This window comes from Oryctolagus cuniculus, chromosome 2 (assembly GCF_964237555.1).
Source record: "Oryctolagus cuniculus chromosome 2, mOryCun1.1, whole genome shotgun sequence".
Classification (NCBI taxonomy): Eukaryota; Metazoa; Chordata; class Mammalia; order Lagomorpha; family Leporidae; genus Oryctolagus; species Oryctolagus cuniculus.
In genome coordinates, this window is record NC_091433.1 from 175,963,149 (window position 1) to 175,988,514 (window position 25,366).

Sequence of the window (25,366 nt, forward strand, 5' to 3'; positions counted from 1 at the left end):
CCTTTGCTTCAGTAATTCCATCTTATGCAATAGAAATAACTCACAAAAGAAAATGTCACATTCACGGAGAAGTTCAGAAGAGATATTTACATTGAGAAAGGTGGGTGATGCCCCGTTGCCCAGTGCAGCCTGATGGTTATGGATCTCAGGTGTCAATGGGCTGGGTCATCACAGAAGGAATGGGGACATTTGAAGTGGCAGACACATGGGTTCTGTGGACACAGAGAAACCCACAGACGAAGAACATTTTAATACATAAGTGTCTTTGCAAAACCACAATCCACAAAATTCAATACAAAATTACAACTTCATATGTTTCCTGATAATGTATAAAATTACTGGGGCCGGTGTTGTGGTGCAGTGGGTCAAGCTGCTGTTTGCAATGCCAGCATCTCGTATCGGAGTGCCAGTTCGAGTCCTGGCTGCTCCACTTCCAATCCAGCTCTTTGCTAATGTACCTGGGAAAGCAGATGGTCTGAGTGCTTGGGCCCCTGCACCCATGTGGGTGACTCTGATGGAGTTCCTGATTCTTGACTTTGGCCTGGCCCAGGCCTGGCTGTTGTAACCATTTGGGGAGTGAACCAGCAGATGAAAGATTTCTCCCTCTCCCTCTCAAATAAATAAATTAATCTTTAAAAAAAAAAGAGTAATAATGTTTTACAACAAAAAAAGTGATTCCACCGCTGCTTCTGGGTACGGTTTTCCTCCCTTCCCTGTCGTGCTTCTCTGGTGACCACCCCTCCCGCCTGTTTTCTCTCTGCTGGTTCGCCCCTTACCCCTGCGATGTGGCTTCCAGCTCCAGGGCTTTGCTGACTGACAGCAGAAGCAGCATCAGGGCTGTCCGCCATGAAATCCCTAAGTGCAGTTAACTCAGCAGCCCCGAGCTCTCTCTCCCACTTTTCTCTCCTGCTGCAGAACCATCCAAACTGCTACACATCCCATCACTCGTTTCCTGACGACGGCCTGCTCTCAGGGCTTCTTGCTCAGGCTCTGGTCTCTGCAATCTGTGGCCCGGACCTCTGGAGAGACCCCCACAGGGAAGCCACCCCTCCCCTACGTTGCCGACTCCACACCTGCAGCTCCATCCCCAACCCGAGTGCTGGCTCTAGCGAGCAAACCACCTGGAGGGTCCCATTTCCCACTCCACCGTCACACCTTATAGTCACATAGTTTCTAGTTTTTCACGCCTAAGCCTAAACTCATCTCCCAACTGTCTTTTCAAACTTCCTGATCGTTGGTTAATGCCACCAATACTCCCCCAAACTCAAAACCAGCTCACACTGTCACCCGGCCAGGGTGACCCGCTCACCTCGCCACACTTTATCTCAAGGCCACTCCCTTGCTGACTTGCACCTTGCCATGCAGAGGCCCTGTCTGGAGTTCTGGCCACAGCCTGCTCGTGTGCCGGGCAGGTCAGCTCCCGCGTCCTGCGGGAAGCCTTCTTCAACAACTCCAGTTCTCAGTGGTCACTTTCCTCTTGAAATCCTTTTGGGATTTAGACTCGGCAACAGCTCTTCTGCTCCTTTACCGGGCTGGCCTCCAGCGAGCTCCTGCACCGCGCTGCACACCCAGCGCCAGTGTGTCCCTTTCTCTGAGGCCTTCTCAGGCTCTCACGGGTGCAGGGGTCCCTCCTCCTTCTGAGTTAAAAAAATCCTCATTCCCATCACTGCTTGAGTTCCCATCCCCTGTGTGCTAGTGACATGATGTTGCGCCAACTCTCTCACCAGAATGTTAGCTGGGTCCCTATGGACAGAGATGATGTCTGATGCAAGGCGGCACCAAAGATGTGTTACTGACGCCCAGTATCGTCCTATGCACTGGTCACTCCACACACCCGTGTGCCCTTCCACACCAGGGTTCTTTTTCCTCATGGGCAGGGGCTGCCCTCTTGTCCTTTGTACCTTATAAGGCTTGGGAGTACAACACCGAGAAGGGACTGGTGAACACCTGTTGAGAGGATACTTATGATAAGGGCTTGGGGTAACCTGCTGCGTCACAATACCAGCATCCCATATGGGCATCAGTTTGAGTCCCGGCTGCTCTGCTTTCGAAACAGCTCCCTGCTAATGCACCTGGAAAGGCAACTGGTGACGGCCCAAGTACTTGGGCCCCCTTTCCACCCACATGGGAAGCCAGGATGGAGCTCCTGGTTCCTGGCTCCTGGCTTCAGCTTGGCCCAGCTCCAGCCATTGTAATATTTAGGAGGTGAATCAATAAATGGAAGATCTCTGTCTCTCTCTCTCCTTTCTCTCCCCGCCCCGCCTTTCAAATAAATACATCTTAAAAAAAAAGTGTACCTTGCTATTTTGGGGCTAGCCTGACACATCTCTGTACTTAGCAGTGGCCCTATCACGTAAGGGTGTTAATAGGATGCCGAAACTGGGAGCCTGGAGCTGTGAGCTCTACCTATCTAAAATCAGAACAAATCAGAGTCCTTGGTAAGTGTCAACAGCCTGCAGGGCAGGGGGTGAGGGGTGGCTGGCTGCCAGGAGTGCGGTGCTACAGCAGGGTCTGGCTACACAGTGCACACATGGCACACACACAGCGCCGGGGACGAGCCTTCAGCAGCTCTCCACGCTTGGGAAGGGGAATCGCCTTCACCCAGTGGGCCGAGACCTGCCCCCTTTCCATGGCAACACACAGGCTCGGCTCAGCTGCGATCCTGCTGATGCAGAAGCAGCTAGGATGTCAGAGTCAGGAAACGCCGCTACAAGGTGACCAGGACAGCAGTGCTCTCAACTGCTTCTGCGGCAGTCCCTGTCTCCAAGTGGTGGAACTCCTCCAGCCAGCCACATCCCCAGACTTGTTCATTAGTATGTCCAGGCAGCTGGGAGGGCCCCCACCCATCTGTGACAAGTGTTTGGGTAGTCAGAGGCATTTGGAAGAAGGGGCAGATCCTGCTTCGCAAACATTTATTGAAGCACAGGCCGAGCCTGCGACAGGCCATATGTCCCTCCACTCTGAGTCCCGAATTCCCAGGAGGAGGCCAGAGGCTCTGCCCGCCATGCTCAGAGCCAGGCAGACTCCAGCACCAGAGGGCAGGTAGCAGTCTACTGCCCTGGGCTGCCGAGGCCGTGGACAGTGTGTGTGTGTGGACGGGAGACGGGAGGACAGGAGGGCAGCTGACAGTCAGCAGCTCCAGGGGCCTGCTGTGGCACAGAGCGAGCTGCCCAGCCTGGCCCTGCAGAGGGCTTCTGTGCATCAGGCAGCCGCTGGTGGGCACCCAAACTTCTCCATCCCTGCAAGGAAAAGGGGCCCCTTGGCGGATGGCTGGACAGGTGACCAAGGGCAAACGCAGTGGCAGAGCTGAGCGCAGTCTTTTAGATCAGACAGCTCGGATGGGCACCCCGCCCCCCCCCACGAGATGAAGCTGCCACGAAGGGCCCTGAACCACCGGAGAACTGGGAACCCAGAGAATTCAAAAAGACATTGGAGGGGCTGGCACTGTGGCGAAGCGGGTTAACGCCCTGGCCTGAAGCGCCAGCATCCCATATGGGTGCCGGTTCTAGTCCCAGCTGCTCCTCTTCTGATCCAGCTCTCTGCTACGGCCTGGGAATGCAGCAGAAGATGGCCCAAGTGCTTGGGCCCCTGCACCACGTGGGAGACCCAGAAGAAGCTTCTGGCTCCTGGTTTCGGATGGGCGCAGCTCCGGCTGTTGCGGCCAACTGGGGAGTGAATCAGCCGATGAAGATCTCTCTCTCTCTACCTCTCTCTGTACCTCTGTCTTTCAAATACATAAAATAAATCTTTAAAAAAAATTAAAAAAAAAAAGACACTGGAAAAAGAAAGGCTACCCTAAGACCTTCTAATGATTTTCTTTCTTTCTTTACTTATTTTTATTCTATTTTTGGTTACCACACAGTAACTGTACATATTTGTAAGGTACAGTGTGCTGTTTTGACATACGTGTCCTTCAGATCAGGTAATTATCAAGTCCAGCACTTAAACATTCATTACCTTTGTGGTGAGAATATCCAAAGCCCCCGTTGTAGCTGTGTTGAACCCATTACTGTTCACTCCAGGCAGCCCACCTGATGAAAACTTTCACCGGCCAGAGTCAAGAGGCAAAGAAGCCTGTCTTATGACCCACTTTAGTCTCATATTTTTTAATTAATTAAGAGAGCAAACTTCATCTGGCTGCATGGGCTCTGGAATTTCTAAGCTGTGTTTCTCATACCCACACAGTAATACATCAGGCGTGCTCTCCGTCAAAGAAATGAAGCAGCGAGCTAAGGAAACCCTTTGAGTGTCAGGACACCACTGAATCAGGATAATCATTAAAAATGGTGTACACTGTGATTGTCTTAGAGATGGCCCTTCTACATGGGATCTGTAAGTTGCTAGTTTAAAAATGCAAGAAAGGGGTTGGTGTTGTGGCACAGCAGGGTAAGCCACCACTTGGGGTGCTCGGACCCCGGACTGGAATGTCTGGGAGCAAGTCCCACCTGTGCTTCGGATCCAGCTTTCTGCCAACGTGCCTGGGAAGCAGCAGTGACGGCCCAGGTAACTGAGCTCCATGTGGGAGACTCGGATGGAGTTCTGGGCTCCTGGTTTTGGTCTTGCTACTCTGGGTTATTGCAGACATTTGGGGAGTGAACCAGTGGATAAAGTTCTCTCTCTCTCTGTCTTTCAAATAAATAAGACTTTAAAAAAAATGTAATAAAGTTATAGTTGCTTGTTGCAGAAAACACTGAAAATCACCAAGAAGAAAACCATTCCTTTACAATCCTGTTATTCAGTGAGTCACTTAGGATGGGTATATGCTCTCCTGGGACACTTTCCTATTTTTCTTCATAAAAATGGCATAATCCTTGACATATTATTTTGCATCCTGCTATTTTCACTGATTACATACGAAGATCGGATGCCAACAAATATTGTTCTATAAATGTTTTTGATGCCTATGCTGTATTTTATCTGACCAATCCCCAGTTGCTGACCCTTTTGGTTGTTTTAAATGTTTGATGTTATTAATAATGTTGCTTCAAAAAATCCTTGTACAAGTATTTTTATGCACACCTCTGATTTTCTAAATATTCCTAGGATGGAAATTTCTGGTCTAAAGATACATGTCCTTTCAAGGCTTTTGATACATATATATATAGTCAAAACTCCTGGGTACATCTGAAGTCAGGCTTCATGCTCAGTTATTTTAAACATATCACACAAGTAGTATAGATCTCCTATATATAGGAAACAGTTTTGGGGGAAAAGTCGTTTTGCATGGAGTTAAGACATTTTATACGGGCTGAGTTCTACTTGAGGTAAATGAAGCACTCAGATGCCATGATAAAAAGTTGGGTAAGCACACCTGGTCCAAGCTGGGAGAGCAGGGTGCTAGCGAGAGCAAAGTCCAGAAGTCAGCCTGGTGTTGGCCACAGGATGTCTCATGAACCTTGGCCAGCTGTCACACACATCAGTCTCCTGCCACAGGGAAGATTGGGTGACGGAATGTGAATTACTCAGCATGAGCAACCCTAACTCCTGGGTAAGCAACCCATGGCACCAAGCGATAGGCGTGTCATCTTTCTATAATAAAACAGGACATCAAGCTAGAAACTGCGACTGGCCGACTTACGACGAAATTGAAAGTTCAACAATGCTTCACGATGCCACCAGTGTTTATCAGTAATTCTCAATCAACAGAAGGCCTTCCTAGATCACTGTGACAAAGATGTGCTGGTCAGCAGGTCTCGTCAGAATGCAGCTGCCATCACAGAGTGGCCAGCCAGCATTTCAGCGGGGTCCCTTTAAACATCAAGCCCTCCTGACGCCAAATAAGAGGCAAAGATTTTTTTTTTTCCATAAAGGTTGTTTGGGTCAGATGCATTTTTATCAACAGTTGAAAATTAAATTAGCATGTTGCTCAGGTGATGACAGCTTCCGTGGGTGAAGAGAAGGCGGGGCTGTTCTCAAGCAGAGAATGAAACGGCTGGAGATGAGTGGCGAGGTAGGCGATCCACTGAGCATCCTGGGCTGCAGTCACCGTGGGGGTCCTTCCACCACCTAAGAGTCTGATTTGGTGCAAACTGGCTTGGGTTGCCCAAAGGAAGCTGCCTAACCCTATCTGGCCAGTGCCTCAAAGGTTTCAAATCAAGGCAATTGCTTCCGCTGAACCAAAATGTAATTAATGAACAACAACCATTAAATTCATTAAACCACAAAGCATACAAGCTTCTTATCACAAAGCAAATATCAAAGCATAAAAAGTAATAGTTCCCTCTGAGTCACCCCCTTTTCTGTCTCCCACTTCCCAGAGGTAAAAACTACTGTGTTTATCTTTTCAATCTTCAGATGCCTGTACTTGGAGATTTTCTTCTCTAATCACAGTTTATCCGGGAGTCTAAATTCGCTTGGGCTCTCCCACCTGAATAGCTTGCCTGGACTCCTCCGTCACTTGCTAGCCCCTGCCTTGGGCCAAGAGGACCTCCCTTTGCCTCTCCTCATGAGTGACAGGTGCCCCTCCCAACATGAATAGCTCCTTTCCCTTGCCCTCGGGATCCCACAGTGAGCCAAGCAAAGTCACCAATCTGAGCAAAGAGATCTGAGCTTATCTGAGCAAAGCCACCAATTAGAGCCACACCTCTAACGTAGAGGAAGCAGATGAAGGCCACGTGAGCTGTCCTCACAAACAGCTTTTCCATTTCTCATGAAGATCACTCCCGAGACTGACCCCCGCAGCAGGGGGACTAACTCCCAGGACACACACAAACACACCAGCGCGGGGCTCTCCTGGGGTCAAGTGCTCCTGCCCGCCAGCCTTGCAGATAAGCAGGTCACAGAATGCCCACAGACAAAGGGGTGTGTCGGAGGGCCAGGTCGTCACAGGACAAGTCTCTCTAAGCAAGTCGAACGCACCGGGGGGCTTGCTAGGAGCGGGGGCTGCTGAAATGAGTGTCTGAGACGATTGTGAATCATGATAAAGTTGTGGAAGCATTTTTCATTTTCTATGTAAGTAAATAAATAACAAACGCTTGCTAGCTTTTATTAAGCAGGTGCTCTACAGACGTTAGTTAATCCTCACAACACCCTGAAAAGCTGACAGTTAGCATTCCTGATTCACAGATGAGGAAACTGGCACTCCGAGATTACATAACACACAAGGCCACACAGCCAGACAGCTGCCACTGGCAGCACTGGGATTTGAACTCCGGTCTGTCAGAAAGCCTCACTTTCCCGATGACGGGGCCCAGAAGATCCTTAGCGTTGCCCAGAACAGCAAAAGGTCTTGTTCTGAGGGCTGGAAGGCAACTGCATAGCCCAAAGTGCCCTTGTACCTGGCTTTCTGGAATGCAGTAGCCTCGCAGATAAGAAGCTGAGAGGATTTCAAATACCTGACTGCGGGTTTGCTTTCTGCTAGCTGACAAAGAAGAAAGAAAAGAAAGGAAAAGAAGGAAGGAAGAAAGAAAAAAGGCCTTCCTGAAGTTGGAATATGTGAGGCAAAATTATTTTTAAGGTGGCAAGAATAAATAGTTAACCAGACAATCTGACACTATATTTTGCTTGGTTTGCAACATCTCAGGCGATGAAACGAGCCCTTGTCTAAAGGGCTAATTACAGACTGCCACATTATTTTTATGAAGCCCTCTGGAACAGTAAACACGAGGGATGGAGCACTGTGGTGCTCCAGTCTGGAAATCTGATCCTGGCTCAGGCACTAATAGCCAGCAGTGCCCACGCTTAGCACCCTCAGGCTCCACCGAGTTTCCGCACACTTTCTACATCAGCTGGGTGACGGCAGGCAGGGCAACGCCCCACGTCCCACGTCCAGATCTGGAAAGAAGGGCTTGAAGTTTCTTCTGGGCCCCTCTGGGTTCCTGCGTCCTAAGGTGGGCGCAGGGGACGTGCACTTTAGGGTCTTTATGGATGCATTCTAGTTCTCGAAGGTCACATTTTCTGTTCAAAGTGTTACGTGGCTAAATTCAGTTATAGCTCCTAAGACGTTCACGCATTTCTCAGTTTCTGGAGACACCACATTAAGACCCTGTGGGTTCCTATGTGGGAACTTTGCTCTGTTCAATAGCCATCTGCCAGGCCTAACTCCAGCTGATCACAATCACCCTACAAATGCGACCCCACAGAGTGGGCTGGCTTGGAGGAAGTCCCGGCATCATCCCTCATGGCTAGCTACTGTGGAAACCATTCTTCCTCACTTCTAAGAAGCACAAATCCCTCCTGCAAGTCTTGGCGTTCTTAACCATTTTAACCTTCCTGAAGTTAGGACTGACCTTGAAACTAGCACATGTATTTTGATCTAGTAGCATTAAATTATTTTACCCAGAAGCTGTTGGTGAATTTCTGGTGTGTTTCAGAATCAAGGAAATACAGTTCCACATCCATCCCATGGTTTTAGGTCTAAATGGGTTCAAACCATGAACCTCTTCCCTTTAAAATTTATTTATTTGAAAGGCAAAGTGAGAGAGGGAACACCCACACACACAGGAGAGAAAGAGAGAGAGAGAGAGAGAGAGTGTTTCCATCTGCTGGTTCAGTCCCCAAATGCCAGCATCAGCAAGGGCTAAGCCAGGCCGAGGCCAGGAGCCAGGAACTCCACCTGAGCCCCCCATGTGGGTAGCAGGAACCCAGATACTTGGGCCATCATCTGTCTTCTCCCAGGTGCATTAGCAGGAAGCTGGACTGGAAGCATGGAGCACCCGGGACTCGAACCAGTCTGTCTGATATGGGATGTGTGCATCCCAAGTGCGGCTTAACCCGCTGCACCACAATGCCCATCCCTCTCCCTCTTAATGATTACATTCAGCACCAACTGGACAGACAATGAGCAAGACAAGTATTAGTCCTGTTTCCTAAGTAGCAGTTCAAAAGGCATTCCATCATTATCTCGTAAAACTCTGGGATGGGTTTCAAAGGGAAATTAGCCCCTATAAAAACGACTGTGATGCTCCGAGAATGTACTATCCCACGGCAAACTGGAAAGGGAAGATTTTACTCCCGCCCTCCTGGTCTGTCTAGCCTTGACACATTTTCTTGCTTCTTAATTCACACAACCCTCCACCCCAGTAATATCGCTGATTCCCAAAATACACTCGGCCCCGGAGGAGCAGCCCTCCAGCACAGCTGTCCGCTGCTCCCATGCTCGGGTATTTCGGAGAGCTATGCGACACACAGGGGACCACACGGAAGGAATGCAACTCACGGTTCTGACTGTGCTGTAGGCAGGTGCATCCCACCAAGCCCCAGACTGGCATCCGAACTCAGGAAACCACACTGCAGACAGGGGCCGCAGTCCGCCTCAACTTCATCTCTAAGTTTAAAACTAGGGCAGCAGCCATCTCGGTTGCTGTAAACTAATCTGATGGGCAGGAGGGTGGGGAGCGGCTCTGAGAAGGCTGCCAACAGGCCATGATTGAGCAAAGCCAAGGAGCCAAGTCATCATTGGCAACCCCAGAAACTCCACGTGAGTGGCTCCTGCACCACGATTTTCAGAAGGGGACCAGCCACTCCTTCTGCAGCCTAGCGTAGAACCCCCTACAGCCTCTGGGACGGAAGAACTGGCTTACAGGGACATGGACGTTCGAACAATCTGGAAGCCAGAGGGGAAGAAAGAATCAGAGGAAGTGGAGACGAGGTGCACACAGGGGCTGGCAGCCCTCGAGTTGGGGCATGCCTTTTAAGAGCTCCTGGCCGTGGCCACCGACTCTGACTTCAGCTCAGTTCCTGCTGGGAAAAGAAAACCGCTTAGGATCCTCCTCCCTCCCAACAGCAGGGGCTGCAAAGGTGGGCAGGTGGGGGTGGGGGGGTGGGTCAGCAAACACACCCAGGAATTGTCCAGCTAGGCCAGACCGCCTGTCGGCCAGTCTCCCTGCAGGCGGCAGGGACCGCGGCCTGGGACCTACCCGGGAGAGAACCCTCCGTTCTTCTCGGGGTTACTCGGCTGGTTGGCAGGGAATTCTCAGGTACCAAGGGTCAAGTCCTGCCACCACCACCCCTCCGTGCACAAACAGTGGGCGTCAGGCCCGCCTCCCCACTTCACATTACATCACAGTTGTATTGTGAGTTAAAAAGCAAAACAAAAACACTAAAAACCACAACGCATTTCAAAGAGCACTGCAAGACCCTCACTCACAACACCACACCGGAAGCGCAGGCAACCTTTCCTCCCCTCCCAGACGCTGGTCACCGCGGGGCCGAAGCCCCCGGAGCCCTCCACAGCGGTGGGAACCGTCCAGAGCCGCCTCCCCAGCCCAGCCAGGGCGGCAGCGTGTGCCCAGGAACCCGGGCGCCCAGGTCAGGACCGGCGGAATGCGCCCCCTCCCCTAGGTCCCCCTCCCGGCTCCCTTGTCACTCTGGTGTGGTGGCGTGTCGCTGGGAAACAGCGACAGGCCGGGGGTGTCAGGCCCAGGCGAGCGGGGACAAGGACGACCGCGGTAGTACGGGGGTGCGGGATGCCGGTCCTGGGCAAAGATGCGGTAGCGCCCCATCCGCCGGGGAAGGACCTCCGAGGCGGGTCCGAAGGGAGGGCGGGATGGAAGGGGAGGAGGAGTGGCTCGGGAGGCCCGGCAGCCGAGGCCGCGGCGACCCCCAAGGGCGGGCGGAAGGCGGAGGGGGCGGGGAGACGCGGTTGGGGGCGCGGGTGCGGGTGCGGGGCGAGCGGGGCGCCCGGTTCCCCTCCCCCAGCCCGGGCCCGGGCCTCCCGCTGACTCAGCCCCACGGCGACTGTCGCCTTGGCCCGACTCACAGTGCGCGAGGCGGCTCCGGCGGAGGCGGCAGGGGAGGGGGGGGCCAGGCGGCAGGGGCGCTGCGGCTGCGGCTGCGGCTCCGGCCGGCGGCTCGGGGCGCGGAGGGTCCTAGCAGAGGCCGCCGCGGTCTCCGGCTCCAACGCACAGAGACTGCGGGGGAAGAGAGCACTGCGCAGGCGCGATGCGGCCACCGCTGTCAGTCCGAGCGGGGCGGGGCCAGGGCGCCCGCCGTCTCCAAGGCAACCGGGCGGCGAGAGGACGACAGCCCCTACCTCCACCTTGTCTTAGCAACTGGGGGGGGGCGGCGAGAACAGTCCCTCCTGGTCGCCATGGCAACGGGGGGACGACACCAACTCGTACGTGGACCGCGGTACCGAGGGAACGCGCCCGCCTCGTCACCATGGTAACAGGGAATCGCCCCTTCCCTCGCCCTTAGCAACAGCGTCACAATCCCTCCGTCCTGTGTGAGCACGCGAGGAACGGCCGTCTACACCTGACTCCGGGTAGCCGGAGGTCCCACTCCTGTCTCGCTCGCGGCTTTGGCTGAGTGGCTGGACTGGACACGGGTTCTGCGCCTTCAGCGACGCCGGGCAGCTAAGGCCGGGTCTTCCCGCCTCTCTGAGGTGGTGGCTTGCCGTCGCAGTCTCCAAACTCCGATTCCTGAACCCGTGTTGGACATCCCCTTGCGTTTCCTACCAGGGAGTCGACACCTTTACGCCCAACGGAGCTGACAAAAGCCGGGTACACATACCGCGCGCGTCGTTACCACCCTGCGTCCGTCTCTCACCGCATCGCGCCCACCCTGTGGTTTAGCGCCCACCTTCCCCTAGCCCGCTCCCTCTTCTACGCGGCCGTTCGTGCCCCAGCTCCCCGTCCCAAGGCTGCTCTTGTGGGTCCCCCAGTTCCTGCAGCTCCCTGCCTGCTGCCCCTGGCCTCCCCTGCTCTGCCCGGAGCTCCAGCAAGCCCCCCAGCCCCACCCCCGCTGCGAGGTCCTCACCTTGGATCTCTGTGCAGGCGGCTTCTAGCTCTCCCTCCCTCATCCCCACTTCCATGGATGTCTTTCGGTCACCTGTGTCCCCACCTTTACCCACACACCTGACGGGATGGCCCTTTGTGTGCGCGCCGGTCTCCCCAGACACAGGGATCCTGACACATCCGCCTGTCCTCTCGGGCTCCAGCGACCTATAACAGAGCCCCGTCAGTGTCTGACAATGAGTCGGGGGTCGGGGAAGCCGCCTCTTCGTCCTCGCTTTCTCTGGCCTCCTGTTTCGCTCACTGGCTACACAGTCAGGACTGCTTCTGCTGCTGTAACCCTCCCACCCCCTGAGCCCTCACGCTCCTACTCACCGAGACTCCAACAGCCTCTGCTTCGGGAATCCTGGCCTCTGGTGATTCTCCCTTCCACACCATTCCAGATGTTTCCGCTGGGGTGCGTCTCCTCCCTCACAGCCCCCGTGGGGACTCCCGGCAGACTGTGATAGAGTGAGCTCGCCACACCTCACCCCAGCGCTGATCGGGCCCTCTCGCCAGCACGGCTGGATTCCGCTGCGCTTGTCAGCAATGCCAGAAATGCTACCTTCTCTTCAGGTGACTCCCGGGCCAGGATTCACAGCCTGGCAGTCCCCTCCAGCTCCCGGAGCGTAAATGCCCTCCCAGAGCTCTGGGTGTCAGAGCACCCGAGTGGAGCCCGTTTTCTCCGGGGAGACGAGGAGGCAGACTGCAGAGTAAGAGACAGGAGCGACACAGCATGCACGGGGCCAATGCCTCTCCTTCCCACTGTCTGCAGCAGTTCTCAGAAAGCGGTAGGCTCCTGGTGGACAGCAACTCCCGACCAATCTCATGGTTAAGGGGGTTTTAAAACATACTAAAATGCCCGCGTCCCGGCTCACTAGGCTAATCCTCCGCCTGTGGCGCCGGCACACCGGGTTCTAGTCCCGGTCGGGGTGCCGGATTCTGTCCCGGTTGCCCCTCTTCCAGGCCAACTCTCTGCTGTGGCCAGGGAGTGCAGTGGAGGATGGCCCAAGTGCTTGGGCCCTGCACCCCATGGGAGACCAGGAGAAGTACCTGGCTCCTGCCATCGGATCAGCGCGGTGCGCCGGCCGTAGCGGCCATTGGAGGGTGAACCAATGGCAAAGGAAGACCTTTCTCTCTGTCTCTCTCTCTCTCACTGTCCACTCTGCCTGTCAAAACATAAATAAAAAAATAAAAAATAATAAGAAATACTAAAATGGGGCTAGCGCTGTGGCATAGTAGGCTAAACCTCCACCTGTGGCACCGGCATCCCATATGGGCATCAGTCCGAGTCCTGGCTGCTCCACTTCCAATCCAGCTCACTGTAATGGCCTGGGAAAACAGTGGAAGATGGCCTAAATGCTTGGGCCCTGCACCCACATGGGAGACCCAGAGGAAGCTCCTGGCTTCTGGTTTTGGATTGGCTCAGCTCCGGCTGTTGAGGCTATTTGGGGAGTGAACCAGTACATGTAAAAACCCAGCGTCTGTGTTTACCTGGCCACAGAGTTGGAAAGCTGGTGCTGTTCCTAACGGCCTGTGCTGGGTAACCGAGGGCTACAGAGAATCACCTCTGCTTGCTTCCCCTTCCGAAGTTCCAGCTCAGCTCCGTGGTCGCGGGTGTGGACCTGGTGGTGCAGACTACCCGAGCATTCCTGAGCTTTGCATCCCGACCTCATCACCATACCTGGGGCAGAGGCACATTCCATCAAGAAGGCGTGCGTACCCTTCTCCCGCTTTGTCCACACGTCGACATTAACCGTGTCCAGCTGACCTGTCTCCACAAAACTAATCACGCAGCAGCCAGCAACTACTTCCGTATCTCCGTTCCTGAGGGCTGGGGTCTGGGACAGCTCAGCGGGTGGTTTGGGCCCAGGAGGACAACCTTCTCTCGGAGTTGTGTCAGAGCTGACTGGGGCTTTCTCGCCTGTGGTGGCCGAGGGCCGATGGCCTGCTTACCTGGGAGGCCAAGGTTTCCAGTGTGAGTGTCATTCACAATCTAGTTTCAGAATCACACACCTCCCTTTGCCCTATTAGGACCCCCCTCTCCCCCCCGCCAAAGCACGGGCAACAAAAGCGACAGTAGAAGAGTAAGCTAAGGAATCAACAGAGCGAAGGAAAAGCCTGCAGAATGGGAGAAAATGTTTGCAAACTACTCATCTGACGAGGGATTAGTATCCAGAATACAAAAGGAACAATGCCAACAAAAATAAACAACAAAAATAACCCCCAAACAAATCATTTTAAAAATGGGAAATTCGGTTAGAGTCCCGACTGCTCCACTTGCAATCCAGCTCCCTGCTAATGTGCCTGGGAAAGCAGGGGAAGGTGGCCCACGTGCTTGGGCCCCTTGCACCTGTGGGGGATCCAGAAGAAGCTCCTGGCTTCAGTCTGTCCCAGCCCTGGCTGTTGTCGTTGTTTAAGGAATGAACTGGTGGATGGAAGACCTCTCTCTGTCTCTCTCTCTCTCTCTGTTACTCTCTTTCATATAACTAAATAAATCTTTAATTTAAAAACTGGGCAATTGATCTGACTAGATTTTTCAAAAGGAGGTATACAATGGCCAACAGGTATATGAAAAAAGTGCTCAACATCACTAGTCATCAGGGAATTGGCATCAAAGTCGTGCGGAGTTACCACCTCACGCTGTCAGAACAGCTGTTATCACAAAAGCTAAAACTAAAAAGTGCCATGTGGAGAGAAGGAACTCTTATACATTGTTGATGAGTATGTAAATTAATATAGTTATTATGGAGAACAGTACGGAGGTTCCTCGAAAAACCAAACATAGATCTGCCTTGTGATCTAGCTCTCTCCCTTCTGGGTTCATCAACAGGAAATGAAATCCAAATGTCAGGGAGACCTGTACTCCCTGTGTTTATCACCACACTATTCACAATGGATAAATACGGACCCGACCTTCATTGGTAGATAATGGACAGAGAAATTATGGTATGGATCTGCAATGGAATATTATTCAGCCACAAAAAGAGTGAATTCTCTCATTTGTGGCAAGATGGATGGAACTTGAGGACATTATGTTAATTGAAATAAGCCAGATGTAGGAAAAGAAATACTGCATGTTCTCACACAGGAAAGCTAAATTGTTGATCTCCAAGAAGAGACAACAGTGGCTATGGAGGCTAAACAGAGAGAGAAGTGGGAGAGAGCGAGAGCCAGGATAACAGGTAGCAAACTAGGTAAGAGGACTAAGTTCTAGTGTTGCACAGCACAGGCGGTGACCACGGTTTACAACAACCTGCCTGTATTTTATGAGGAGCAAAGGTTCCAAGCACAATGAGATAAGGTGGAAATGCCAGTCACCTTGATATGATTACGTTGTATGAGTGTATTGAATTATCACACTGTACGCCATAAATGTGGACAATTCTTATGTGCCCATTAAAACAAATAAAAGAGCATGTGACTAGGAAATACCTTTGCTGCAATCTGCCACACGCCACCCTCCAGCCGCAATTCACGTTCCACTCGTGCTAAACACACTCGTCCCCTCCCCCAAGCTCTGCACGTCTCATCCCGTAACAGTGTCAGCTCCGAGACAGCATCTCATACTACGGAAACAGGCAGTGGTGGACATGGCTGTGCAGGTCCAGGCCGTTGGCACAGCGCCGGAGCTCCGTTCCTTGGTCTGAATCCTGCGAAGTAGAGAGACAGCTGCCTCTCACGTACCCAGCTCACAGCAGTGGCCCCAGCAGAGGGTAATCACTGTGGACACTCTCCTTTCCCAAGAGGGAAACGGGAGGTGCACACAGCCCTGGCCCCTCGTCCTCTGAGACCCAGCCGGGCACCTGTTGCCAGTTCCCTGGTGAGGGCTCAGGTGTGCTCCCACTGGTGCATCTCAGTGTGGACGTGGGCTATAATTCTCTCCTATGATTATCTGTCTTGATTCTCAATCTGTTACAGATTAGGCCAGGGGACAGAGTCCGGACTCTCCTCTATGTACTCTGGACTGTGTCCTGGTCACTGTTTGAGCATGTCCTGGCCTTCTGGCATAAAATGTTCCAGGCTCAACTTGCACCTCCCCTGCCCCAGCCCTGGAAATCAGCTCCTTCTCAAGGAGCCATGGGTCCTCCTCACTTGATTTTTTCCGGTTGCTTGTTATTGTGATAAAGCACATGTAACGTAGAACTTATCATCTGGGCCATTTTCAAGTGTAGTGTTCGGTGTTCCTGCCTGCATTCATAATGTGCAGCCATCAGCACCATCCATGGACAGAACTTGTAAAGCTGAAACTCTTCCCGTTAAACAAGAACTCTCCTCCGTATCTTTGTCCTAGTCCCTGGCACCACCGTTCTACTACTGTCTGTCTCCATGGTTTTGACCCTCTGGCTATCTCATAGGCATGCAGTCAGATGGTACTGGCCCTCTTGTGACAGGCTTGTTTCCCTGAGCCTTGTGTCCTCCGGCTTCATTGATTTCAGGACCTCATCAGCTGGGTCAGGCCCAAATGAGGGTGTGACTCCTGTGCCCCCGCCCCCTTTTTGACAGGCAGAGTGGACAGTGAGAGAGAGAGAGACAGAGAGAAAGGTCTTCCTTTGCCGTTGGTTCACCCTCCAGTGGCCGCCACGGCCGGTGTGCTGCGGCCGGCGCACTGCGCTGATCCGATGGCAGGAGCCAGGTGCTTCTCCTGGTCTCCCATAGGGTGCAGGGCCCAAGCACTTGGGCCATCCTCCACTGCACTCCCTGGCCACAGCAGAGAGCTGGCCTGGAAGAGGGGCAACCGGGACAGAATCCGGCTCCCCGACCGGGACTAGAACCCGGTGTGCCGGCGCCGCTAGGCGGAGGATTAGCCTAGTGAGCCGCGGCGCCGGCTCCTGTGCCCTTTTAAGACTAGATATTTCCTTCCCGCTAAAGACTAAATATTGTTCCTTTTAAGACTAAATAATACTCACTTGAAAGACTGGACAGTATCCCGTTGTATGCATGAACCACATTTGCTTAGCCATTCATCCATCAGTGGACATTTTGGCTACTTCCATGTGTGGGTTGCTGTGAATAATGCTGCCATGAACTTGCGTGTGCAAACGCGTCTTTGATGCCCTGCTTTACATTCTTGGAGGTAGATGAGAACTCCCAGAAGTAGAACTGCTGGATCATTGGGATTCCAGTTTTTGCTTTCTGAGGAGCCCCAGTGGCAGTTGTAGCATTTCACATTCCCATTGGCAATGTACAGGGTTCCAATGCCTTCACTTCCTCGCAGACATTCGGTATTTTGGGCTTTTTTTTTTTTTTAAGTAGTATCATCCTAATGGGTGTGAAGTGGTATTTTGTTGTAGTTTAGGTGTCTCTTTTTGTGAGCTTTTGGCCATTTGTGTGTCTTCTTTGGGTAAATGTATTTTCAAATCGTTCACCCATTTTTGAACCAGGTGGTATTTGGTTATTATTGTTGTGTTTTAAGGGTTCTTCATATACTCTGGATATTAATCCCTTATCAGAAATATGATTTGTAAATATTTTCTCCCATACTATGGGCTTTTTATTCTGTTAATACTGTGTTTCAACGCACAAAATTTTCAATTGTTCATGAAACCCAGTTTGCCTACTTTTTCTCGTGATTTCTGATTCTGAACCTCCGCCCTGACCCGCTCTCCCAGTTTGTCCCCCTGTGCACATCAGTGCCCTCCAGATACCCTCCAGCCACAGGCAGCTCCAGGTCAGCGCACTCAGATTAAACTTATTTACCCCCCCCCCCACTTGCCATTCTTATAGCTCCTCTTACTGAGAACCCTGGAGGTGAGCCTATCCCACCCTTTTCTCCAAACTCCCAAGGACAGTTTTCCAATTCCATTCATTTCACCTCTCTCTTTTTTTTTTTTTTTAAAGATTTATTTATTTGAAAAGTAGAATTACAGAGAGAGAGAGATAGATCTCTTCCAGCCAGGAGCTTCTTCCGGGTCTCCCATGTGGGTGTAGGGGCCAAAGGATGTGGGCCATCCTCTGCTGCTTTCCCAGGTGCATTAGCAGGGAGCTAGGTCAGGAGTGGAGCAGCCAGGACTCAAACTGGCGCCCACATGGGATGCTGGTGCTATAGGCAGTGGCTTTACCCACTGTGCCAACACCAGCCCGGATTCCACCTCTTAAATGTCTCTCTGGCCTGTCTCCCTCTCTCTCCTTCACCCTGACATCTCTTGTCTGGGTTACTGCAGGGCCACCCACCTTCTCTTTGAACCTCTGGTCCATCCTCAAGGTCCTGGCCAGAGGGTTCTTTCTAGGAGGTAAACCTTTTCACATACAGCCCCACCTCCACCCCTGCTCAAGCACCAGGGCTACCCTCCAGCTGGATTCAGGGGAGTCAAGGAAACGGGGAAAGATAGAACAGTGACATCTTCCGCAGGCTTAAACTTTATTTGGAGATTCAGGGAAATAACATCTTTTATGATGATAGCCACAGAGACACTGGATGAAGCTGAATGCAAGAGTCGCATGATACTCACAACAAGGCGATACTGTGTGTCAAGAGGTCGTCTGTTCTGTCCATCAGGCCAACTCAGGCTGGCTGCAGGCTCACCTCTGTGCACCTGCCCGAGAGGACTGGCCACCCTTTCCCATGGGTCCCTGGCCCTTTCTTTGTCAGGTCCCCTCTGCCTGGTGCTCCTGTGTGTTCACGTCTGTCCCCATGGGAGGGTCTCCTGCTCAAAGACCCTGAATATCCACCTTTGTATCCTGAGCACCTTGCACAGGACCGAAAACAGCCAGGCGGCCAAGGTGACCTTCCTGGGCTTTTCCCAGGGTGCCTGAGAGGATAGTCTCAGAGAAGGGGGTTAGCTCTGGCCACTGTGGGACTGGCGTTTGGATTGGATTCTGCTGGGGTGCCCTGGCTGGGCTGTGCCCGAAATGCAGGGAGGCCCTGCCGTGCTGGTAACTGTTACCAACCACGTTCATTATTCATTGGAAGCTAGAAGGGGAACAGGGTGCTAAACCCAGACAGATTCGCACAACACAGGAAACCTTGACGTGGTTCTAAACATTTGCAAGGGACCCACGTAGGCAATGTGTAATTTCGCTGCGGACTGGACTTAAATTACATGCCTCGAAGTGGACGAGCTTTTATTTAGAGAGTGCGTCTGCCCTCCACCCTGCTGGAATCCCACAAGCCCTGGGTCCCGGAGTTCCAGCCTATGTGACCTTGGCCTTGGTTTTCCTCATGTGAGGTTGTGATGGTTAAATGAGAAAATGTATGAAAGATGTCAAGCTATGCCCCATGTGCTGTCCATACTCACCAAATGGTAACTGCCAATAATAACTCAAACTCTCAGGGGTGTTCACTGGGGACTTTATCTGACTGTCCACCCCCACACTCCAGCTATGCCTTGTCACCTGATCTAGAGGCACATATCAAACTGAGACTTTGCAGATTTTTTTTAATATTTATTTATTTGAAAGGCAGAGGTACAGAGAAGCAGAGGGGGAGAGAGAGGAGAGAGGAGAGAGGAGAGAGGAGAGAGGAGAGAGGAGAGAGGAGAGAGGAGAGAGGAGAGAGGAGAGAGGAGAGAGAGAGAGAGAGAGAGAGAGATCTTTCATCTACTGGTTCACTCCCCAGATGGCTGCAACTGCTGGTGGAGCTGGGCTGATCTGAATCCAGGAGCCAGGAGCTTCTTCCTCGTTTCTCACATGGGTACAGGGGTTCAAGGACCTGGGCCATCTTCTACTGCTTTCCCAGGTGGTAGCAGAGAGCTGGATTGGAAGTGGAGCAACCGGGAATTGAACTGGGACCCATATGGGAAGGCTTTACTAGCTATGTCACAAAAAAAATTTATTTATTTCAGAGGCAGAGAGAGAGAGAGAGAGAGAGAGAGAGATCTTTCATCCACTGGTTCACTCTCCAAATGGCTGCAATATGGCCAGAGCTGGGCCAATCCGAACCCGGGAGGCAGGAGCTTCTTCCGGGTCTCCCACGTGGGCACAGGGGCCCAAGGACTTGGGCCATCCTCTAATGCTTTCCCAGGTGCATAAGCAGGGAGCTGGAGCAGCCAGGACTTGAACTGGCATCCATAAAGGATGCCGGTGCAATTGGTGGAGGCCAAACCTACTAAGCCACAGTGCCTGCCCCTGGGTATTGTTTTTAAAAGTGAAATGTTACATCCTTTGGAGAGACTCTTTTAAAGCAAATAAGGCTAACTGGTACCATAGCACTTAAATCTAAAAAAATGAATTAATTTTACTTATTAGAGAGATAGATCTCATTCACTGGTTCACTCCTCAAATGCCCACAATAGCTGGGGCTGGGCCGGGCTGAAGCCAGGAGCCTTGAACTTCATCTGGGTCTCTCAAATGGATGGCAGGGTTCCAAGCACTTGAGCCATCACCTGCACACCTGCAGGGTGTGCATTAGTAGGAAGCTGGAATTAGAAGTGGAGTCAGGACTCAAATGCAGATTCTCCAGCATTGGATGGGGGCCTCCCAAGCACTGTCTTAGCCTCTGTGCCAGCTGCCTGCCTTCACAGTATCTCTAATGTATAATGGGAGATGTTAGCATTCCCTCAGCTCCTGCTACAGCAGGCGCGAGACGCACCCTCGTCCCAGCGACCTCTCTGCATCTTCTGAGGTTGTTACTTCCCCTTTCCCAATAAACGGGCTCAGTGAGCGTAATCACTTGCTGAACATCAGAAGTGGGGCTTGAATGCAAAGCCAACACCCAAATCTGAACTGTCGCTACCCCACGCCTCCAACACTGTTTGTACCCTCAGTACTGTCAGCCTGGCGTTCCCCAAACTCACTTCTAAATGCAGGAGCTTGGTTCATTTTTTTGTATCATCTGAAATACGCCTGGTAGGTAGGTGTCCCATGAATCAGGTTAAACAGCAAGCAGAAAACTCACTTGAGCAAGTCTCAACTGGAATTGTCAGATAAAAACATGGCACCTTCTTTCAACTTGACTTACAGGTACACAATAAATATTTATAAGTATTTCACAAACACTATTTGGGACGTACTTATACTAAAAATTATTTTTATATGAAATCCAGATCTGGCTGGGCGTCCTGTGCTTTTATTTGCCCCACCTGGCAACCTTTTCCAACTATACTCTGAAATGGGCTTTCAAAGAGACATTTGTCCCCAGGGAGCTCCAGGTGGGGGAGTTTGCCATGGACCCTCACTCAGGGTTGATCTGATCCTGGGTGGTTCTGTGAGCGGGACTAAGACAACCTGGACACACCCGCCTTTCCTGGAGCCTCAGTTGTTCAGGTAGGTTAGGCGGCTGATGCACCCTTAGCCAAAGAAGTAGTCACTGGTGAGCTTAAAGCGCCCTCTGGAGGGCCCTGTGGGTAGTACTGTGGCCAGGACTTGCAGAGCAGAGAGGAGCCCACAGGTATGGCAGGGGAGAGGGGCCAGGGAAAACACACCTTCCTGGCATTTTCGGTTTGAAGTTGCTGCTGCTCTGGCCACTGGGGAGCTGAAGGCACTTTCCCAGGGGAGCTACTGCCAGGGCTTCACTGTCCCAGAATCCTCTGCCTCCCCAGGGTTTCCCTGCCCCTTCCCCAGGCCGGAAGCCCAGGCCTTAGGAGCAGTGCCCTGATCTGATCTGCTGAGTGTATTAGGACTCGTGCTTAAGGTGGCTCCCAACAGTTTCAGTCTCCCTTCTGAGAGGCTAGCCAGACAGCGAGGCCGTGTTCCCGCGCGGGAAAGAGATGCAGGGGATTTCAGCCCCCTTGCACCTTAAATTAAGAAGCCGCGAAGCACGCAGGGAACCGGTCCACAGTGGTGGTCAGTGGTGTTGAATGACGGCCTCTCCCCCTTTCCCTCTGTCTGGGTCGTCACCCTCACCAAACCCTACCCTACCCCCACCCCTTCCTCAGTCAGGGCAAGGCCTCCTGCTGTACCCATGGCCTTCCAAGCCTGCCTGGTGATGCTCACCATCTCTGTCTCCAGCAGCTCAGGGGGCGGCTCCCAGGTCTGATCAGGAAGAGATCAACAGGAAGACAAAACGGAAGTGAGGCCGGAAGCCGACTCCTGGAGGCCCTGCCAGGGCACGTGCAGCTCCTACAGACTCCTGGGACCTCACCTGCCAGCGCACCTGAAGCCTTACCTGGGCTGGGGGAGGCTCTGTGAGGCCCCGCTGGTCACCTAACTGCTGGTTGGGATTCTATCCCGGCCTCCATGGGGTGAGGGTGTGGTGGCTGTGCTGGGGAAGTCCCCAAGCTCCTGCCCACTGAGCCCATCACCTGCCCAAGTGCTTTTTTTAAAAAAATTTATTCTATTTATTTTAAATAATAAAGCATGTAGGAGAGATCTTCCATCTGCTGGTTCACTCCCCAAATGGCTACGAAGGTCAGGGCTGGGCCAGGCGGAAGCCAGGAGCCAGGAGCTTCTCTGGCGTGGGAGCAGGGGCCCAGCACTTGGGCCCAGCACTTCCACTGCTTTCCCAGCCACGTTAGCAGGGAGCTGATCGAACATGGAGCAGTGGGGACTGGAGCTGGCACTTACATGGGATCCCAGCGTGGCAGGTAGCCGGCCCCCATAACCTCCTCACCGTGCTGATCCGATGGCAGGAGCCAGGTGCTTCTCCTGGTCTCCCATGCGGGTGCAGGGCCCAAGCACTTGGGCCATCCTCCACTGCCTTCCTGGGCCACAGCAGAGAGCTGGCCTGGAAGAGGTACAACCGGGACAGAATCCGGCGCCCCGACCAGGACTAGAACCCGGTGTGCCAGCGCCGCTAGGTGGAGGATTAGCCTATTGAGCCGCGGCGCCGGCCTCTATTTGTTAAGTATGGAATAGCTCAGGGTTCTGGCCTTTCGTACCCCAGGAAAGGAGAGATGGAAAAAAGAGACGGTCGACAACCTCTCTGCTTCAAATAAAGCAATCTGTCTCTGTTGAGGTCGGTCTCCGTCTCCTTTCTGGGGGTACGAGAGGCCAGAACCCAAAGCTATTCCATACCTAACACTATTTCTGTGTTGAGTGTTTTCTTTCTTTTGTACAAGGAAGTGGCATTGGATAGTTTCAATTGTTTTTTCTGCATTTGTTGAGAAGATGCTGTGGTTTCTATTTCTTAGTCTATTGATTTTCAAGTGTTAAGCCAACCTTGGATTCCCGGGATAAGTCCCACGTGGTCATTATGTCTAATTCTCTTTTATGCTGCAGGATTCATGTTGGTTTATCATTGTATTCCTCTGTGATTATTTCTGGAAGGTCAGTAGTAATGTCTGTTTTTTAATTTCTGATTTTAGTGATTTGAATCTTCCCATGGTTTCTTGGTCAATCTAGCTAAAGGCCTGTGAATTGCTCATTTGTCTAGTGTCTTTAGAAGGTCAGAATATAAATTTGAGCTCTTTTTTAACATATGCTTTTATAACTATAAATTTTCCTTTTAGCTCTGCTTTCACTATATCCCATAAGCTTTGGTGTATGTGAACTTCTCATTTTTTCCCTTCTTATTAATGTCTCACTTCATTCTGTTGTCACTGGAGAATATACGTCGTATTATTTCTGTCTTTTTAAATCTATAGAATATTTTATTGCACTTTCAATCTGTATTTTTAATCTAAAACCTGTCTCTTAGAGATAGCATATAGTTGGATTATTTTTTTAAAAAGATTTATTTATTTATTTGGAAGGTAGAGTTCAGAGAGAGAGAGAGAGAGAGAGAGAGAGATGGATCAAGATCTTCCATCCACTGGTTCACTCCCCAGGTGGCTGCAATGTCTGGAGATGGGCCGATTTGAAACCAGGAGCCTCTTCTGGGTCTCCCACAGGGTGAAAAGGCCCAAGGACTTGGGCCATCCTCTACTGCTTTCCCAGGCCATAGCAGAGAGCTGGATGGGAAGTGGAGCAGCCAGGACTTGAACCAGTGCCCATATGAGATGCCGGCACTTCAGGCGGCAGCTTTACCCACTAAGCCACAGTTAGGTCTTCTTAAGTCCATTCTAGTAATCTCTGCCTTTTGGTTAGATGGTTTAACCTGCAGTTCAACTTACATTTGCTTTGTTTTTTGTTCTCAATGGGCCTATCTTTTTTATTCCCCTATTCTCCTTTGACTGCTTTACTTTACATTAAATGTGTATTTTTAATGTAGCAGTTGAGTTCGTTAGTGATTTTCCACTCTATGTTATTATTTCATTAGTGGTTGCTCTAGGCCTTACCATCAACATTGTATCAGAGCCAGCTTCAGATTTATACTAACTTTCATGGAGATGCAGAAACATTCCTGTATCTCCCTAGCCCCTTCCTCTTTAAGGAGTTGCTACACAGAGTACATGTGCAAGTGCAGCAAAGCCTGCCTTGTGATAGTAATGCCTTGTGTAAGTTTACGGCTTCATAAAGGTGGAGAGAAGACAGCAGAGTATGCTTGCGGCTCTTGTTTTTTTGTTGTTGTTGACAGGCAGAGTTAGACAGTGAGACAGACAGAGAGAAAGGTCTTCCTTTCATTAGTTCACCCCCCAAATGGCTGCTACAGCCGGTGCGCCACGCCAATCTGAAGCCAGGAGCCAGGTGCTTCACCTGGTCTCCCATGGGGTGCAGGGCCCAAGTACTTGGGCCATCCTCCACTGCCTTCCTGGGCCACAGCAGAGAGCTGGCCTGGAAGAGGAGCAACTGGGACAGAATCTGGCGCCCCAACCGGGACTAGAACCTGGGGTGCTGGCGCTGCAGGCAGAGGATTAGCCTAGTGAGCCGCGGCACTGGCCTGTAGCTCTTGTTGCAACAACTTTATTCGTCATTACCGGTTCTCTTGTTTCTGTGGTTCTAAACCATCACCCGGGGTACTTCCCTAGCCCAGTATCACTTCTCTCCCATCCAGCACCTTGTGCCATTCTTGGCAAATGAATTCTATTTCTACATGGTATAGCTCCAGTGGTCCATGCACATAGAATTCTACACAATGGCCATCGAAGTCTGCTGTGGGAAGAATGCAGAAGCGTAAATGATCCTGCATTTTGGAATTACAAGGTTACTTTATTGATGCTCTTGTTTTTTTCTTGTGTGTGTAGATTTCAATGACTGTGCAGGGCACTTGCTTTGAGCCTGAAGAGCTTCCTTTAGCATTTCTTACAATGTTCGGTTTTCGTTTATCATGCATGTCTTTATTTTGCCTCCTTTATTGTATTTGCGCATACATTTTAGAATTAGCTTGTGAATTTTTATAAAAATATTGCTAGAATTTTGGTTGTGATGACACTGAATCTGAATACCAGTTTTGGCTCATCTTTTCTCAAACTCATCCCTAAATAATATCCTTTTGTTTCTGTATTTTCACTACGCCAAAGCGCCAGCCCATTGTTTCTGCATTACATTTTAAACAAAATTCTCATTATTCTCTTTTAATTCACAGATTCTCTCTTAATGAGAAAACAGATGTTTTTAAACCAAAATGTTGGCATAGTCAAATTAAAAAAAAAAATGTTCTCAAGGGCAGCGCCCAGGCCTCCCGGTGAGCTGCCACCGGACAGGCGTAGTGACAGATGTCTTAGCAAGGCCCGCGTCACCACCCACCAGACTCGCTCCGCTTTGAAGAAACACCACGGAGACCAAGTGAGAAGAAGCTACAGTTTAATACAAACCTGCACCAGAACACAACAGGCCGGGTTGTTTTGTTTTTGCCTCAAACGGGTGGCCAAAGCACAGGACCACGTGTCGTCTTGGGCTTGACACAGTCTTAGCACCGTGACACTTACAGGGGAGTGAGGAAGTCGCCTGGGTGCTGG

The 25,366-nt window shown here is 51.6% G+C and overlaps 1 protein-coding gene and 1 long non-coding RNA gene across 5 annotated transcripts in view; one reads left to right on the top strand and one right to left on the bottom strand.

The window, feature by feature from the left end:
• Nucleotides 1-10,871, bottom strand: part of MAPRE3 (microtubule associated protein RP/EB family member 3) — a 49,651-nt gene extending 38,780 nt beyond the window's left edge. For 2 of the 4 annotated variants that reach the window (XM_070069329.1, XM_051843084.2), the window contains exon 1: nt 9,158-9,314. In XM_070069329.1, the coding sequence (XP_069925430.1) occupies nt 9,158-9,186 (29 nt within the window). In that variant the 5' untranslated portion in view covers nt 9,187-9,314. Of the gene's footprint in view, nt 1-9,157; nt 9,315-10,699 lie in introns of those variants that run through there. The other 2 variants (XM_008254644.4, XM_070069330.1) reach the window with 2 other exon arrangements.
• Nucleotides 9,759-24,978, top strand: LOC103347715 (uncharacterized). The gene is made up of 3 exons (XR_516302.4): nt 9,759-10,248; nt 11,137-11,441; nt 21,600-24,978. It is a non-coding gene; the product is annotated as an uncharacterized lncRNA (long non-coding RNA).
• The last annotated feature ends 388 nt before the right edge of the window (nt 24,979-25,366 follow it).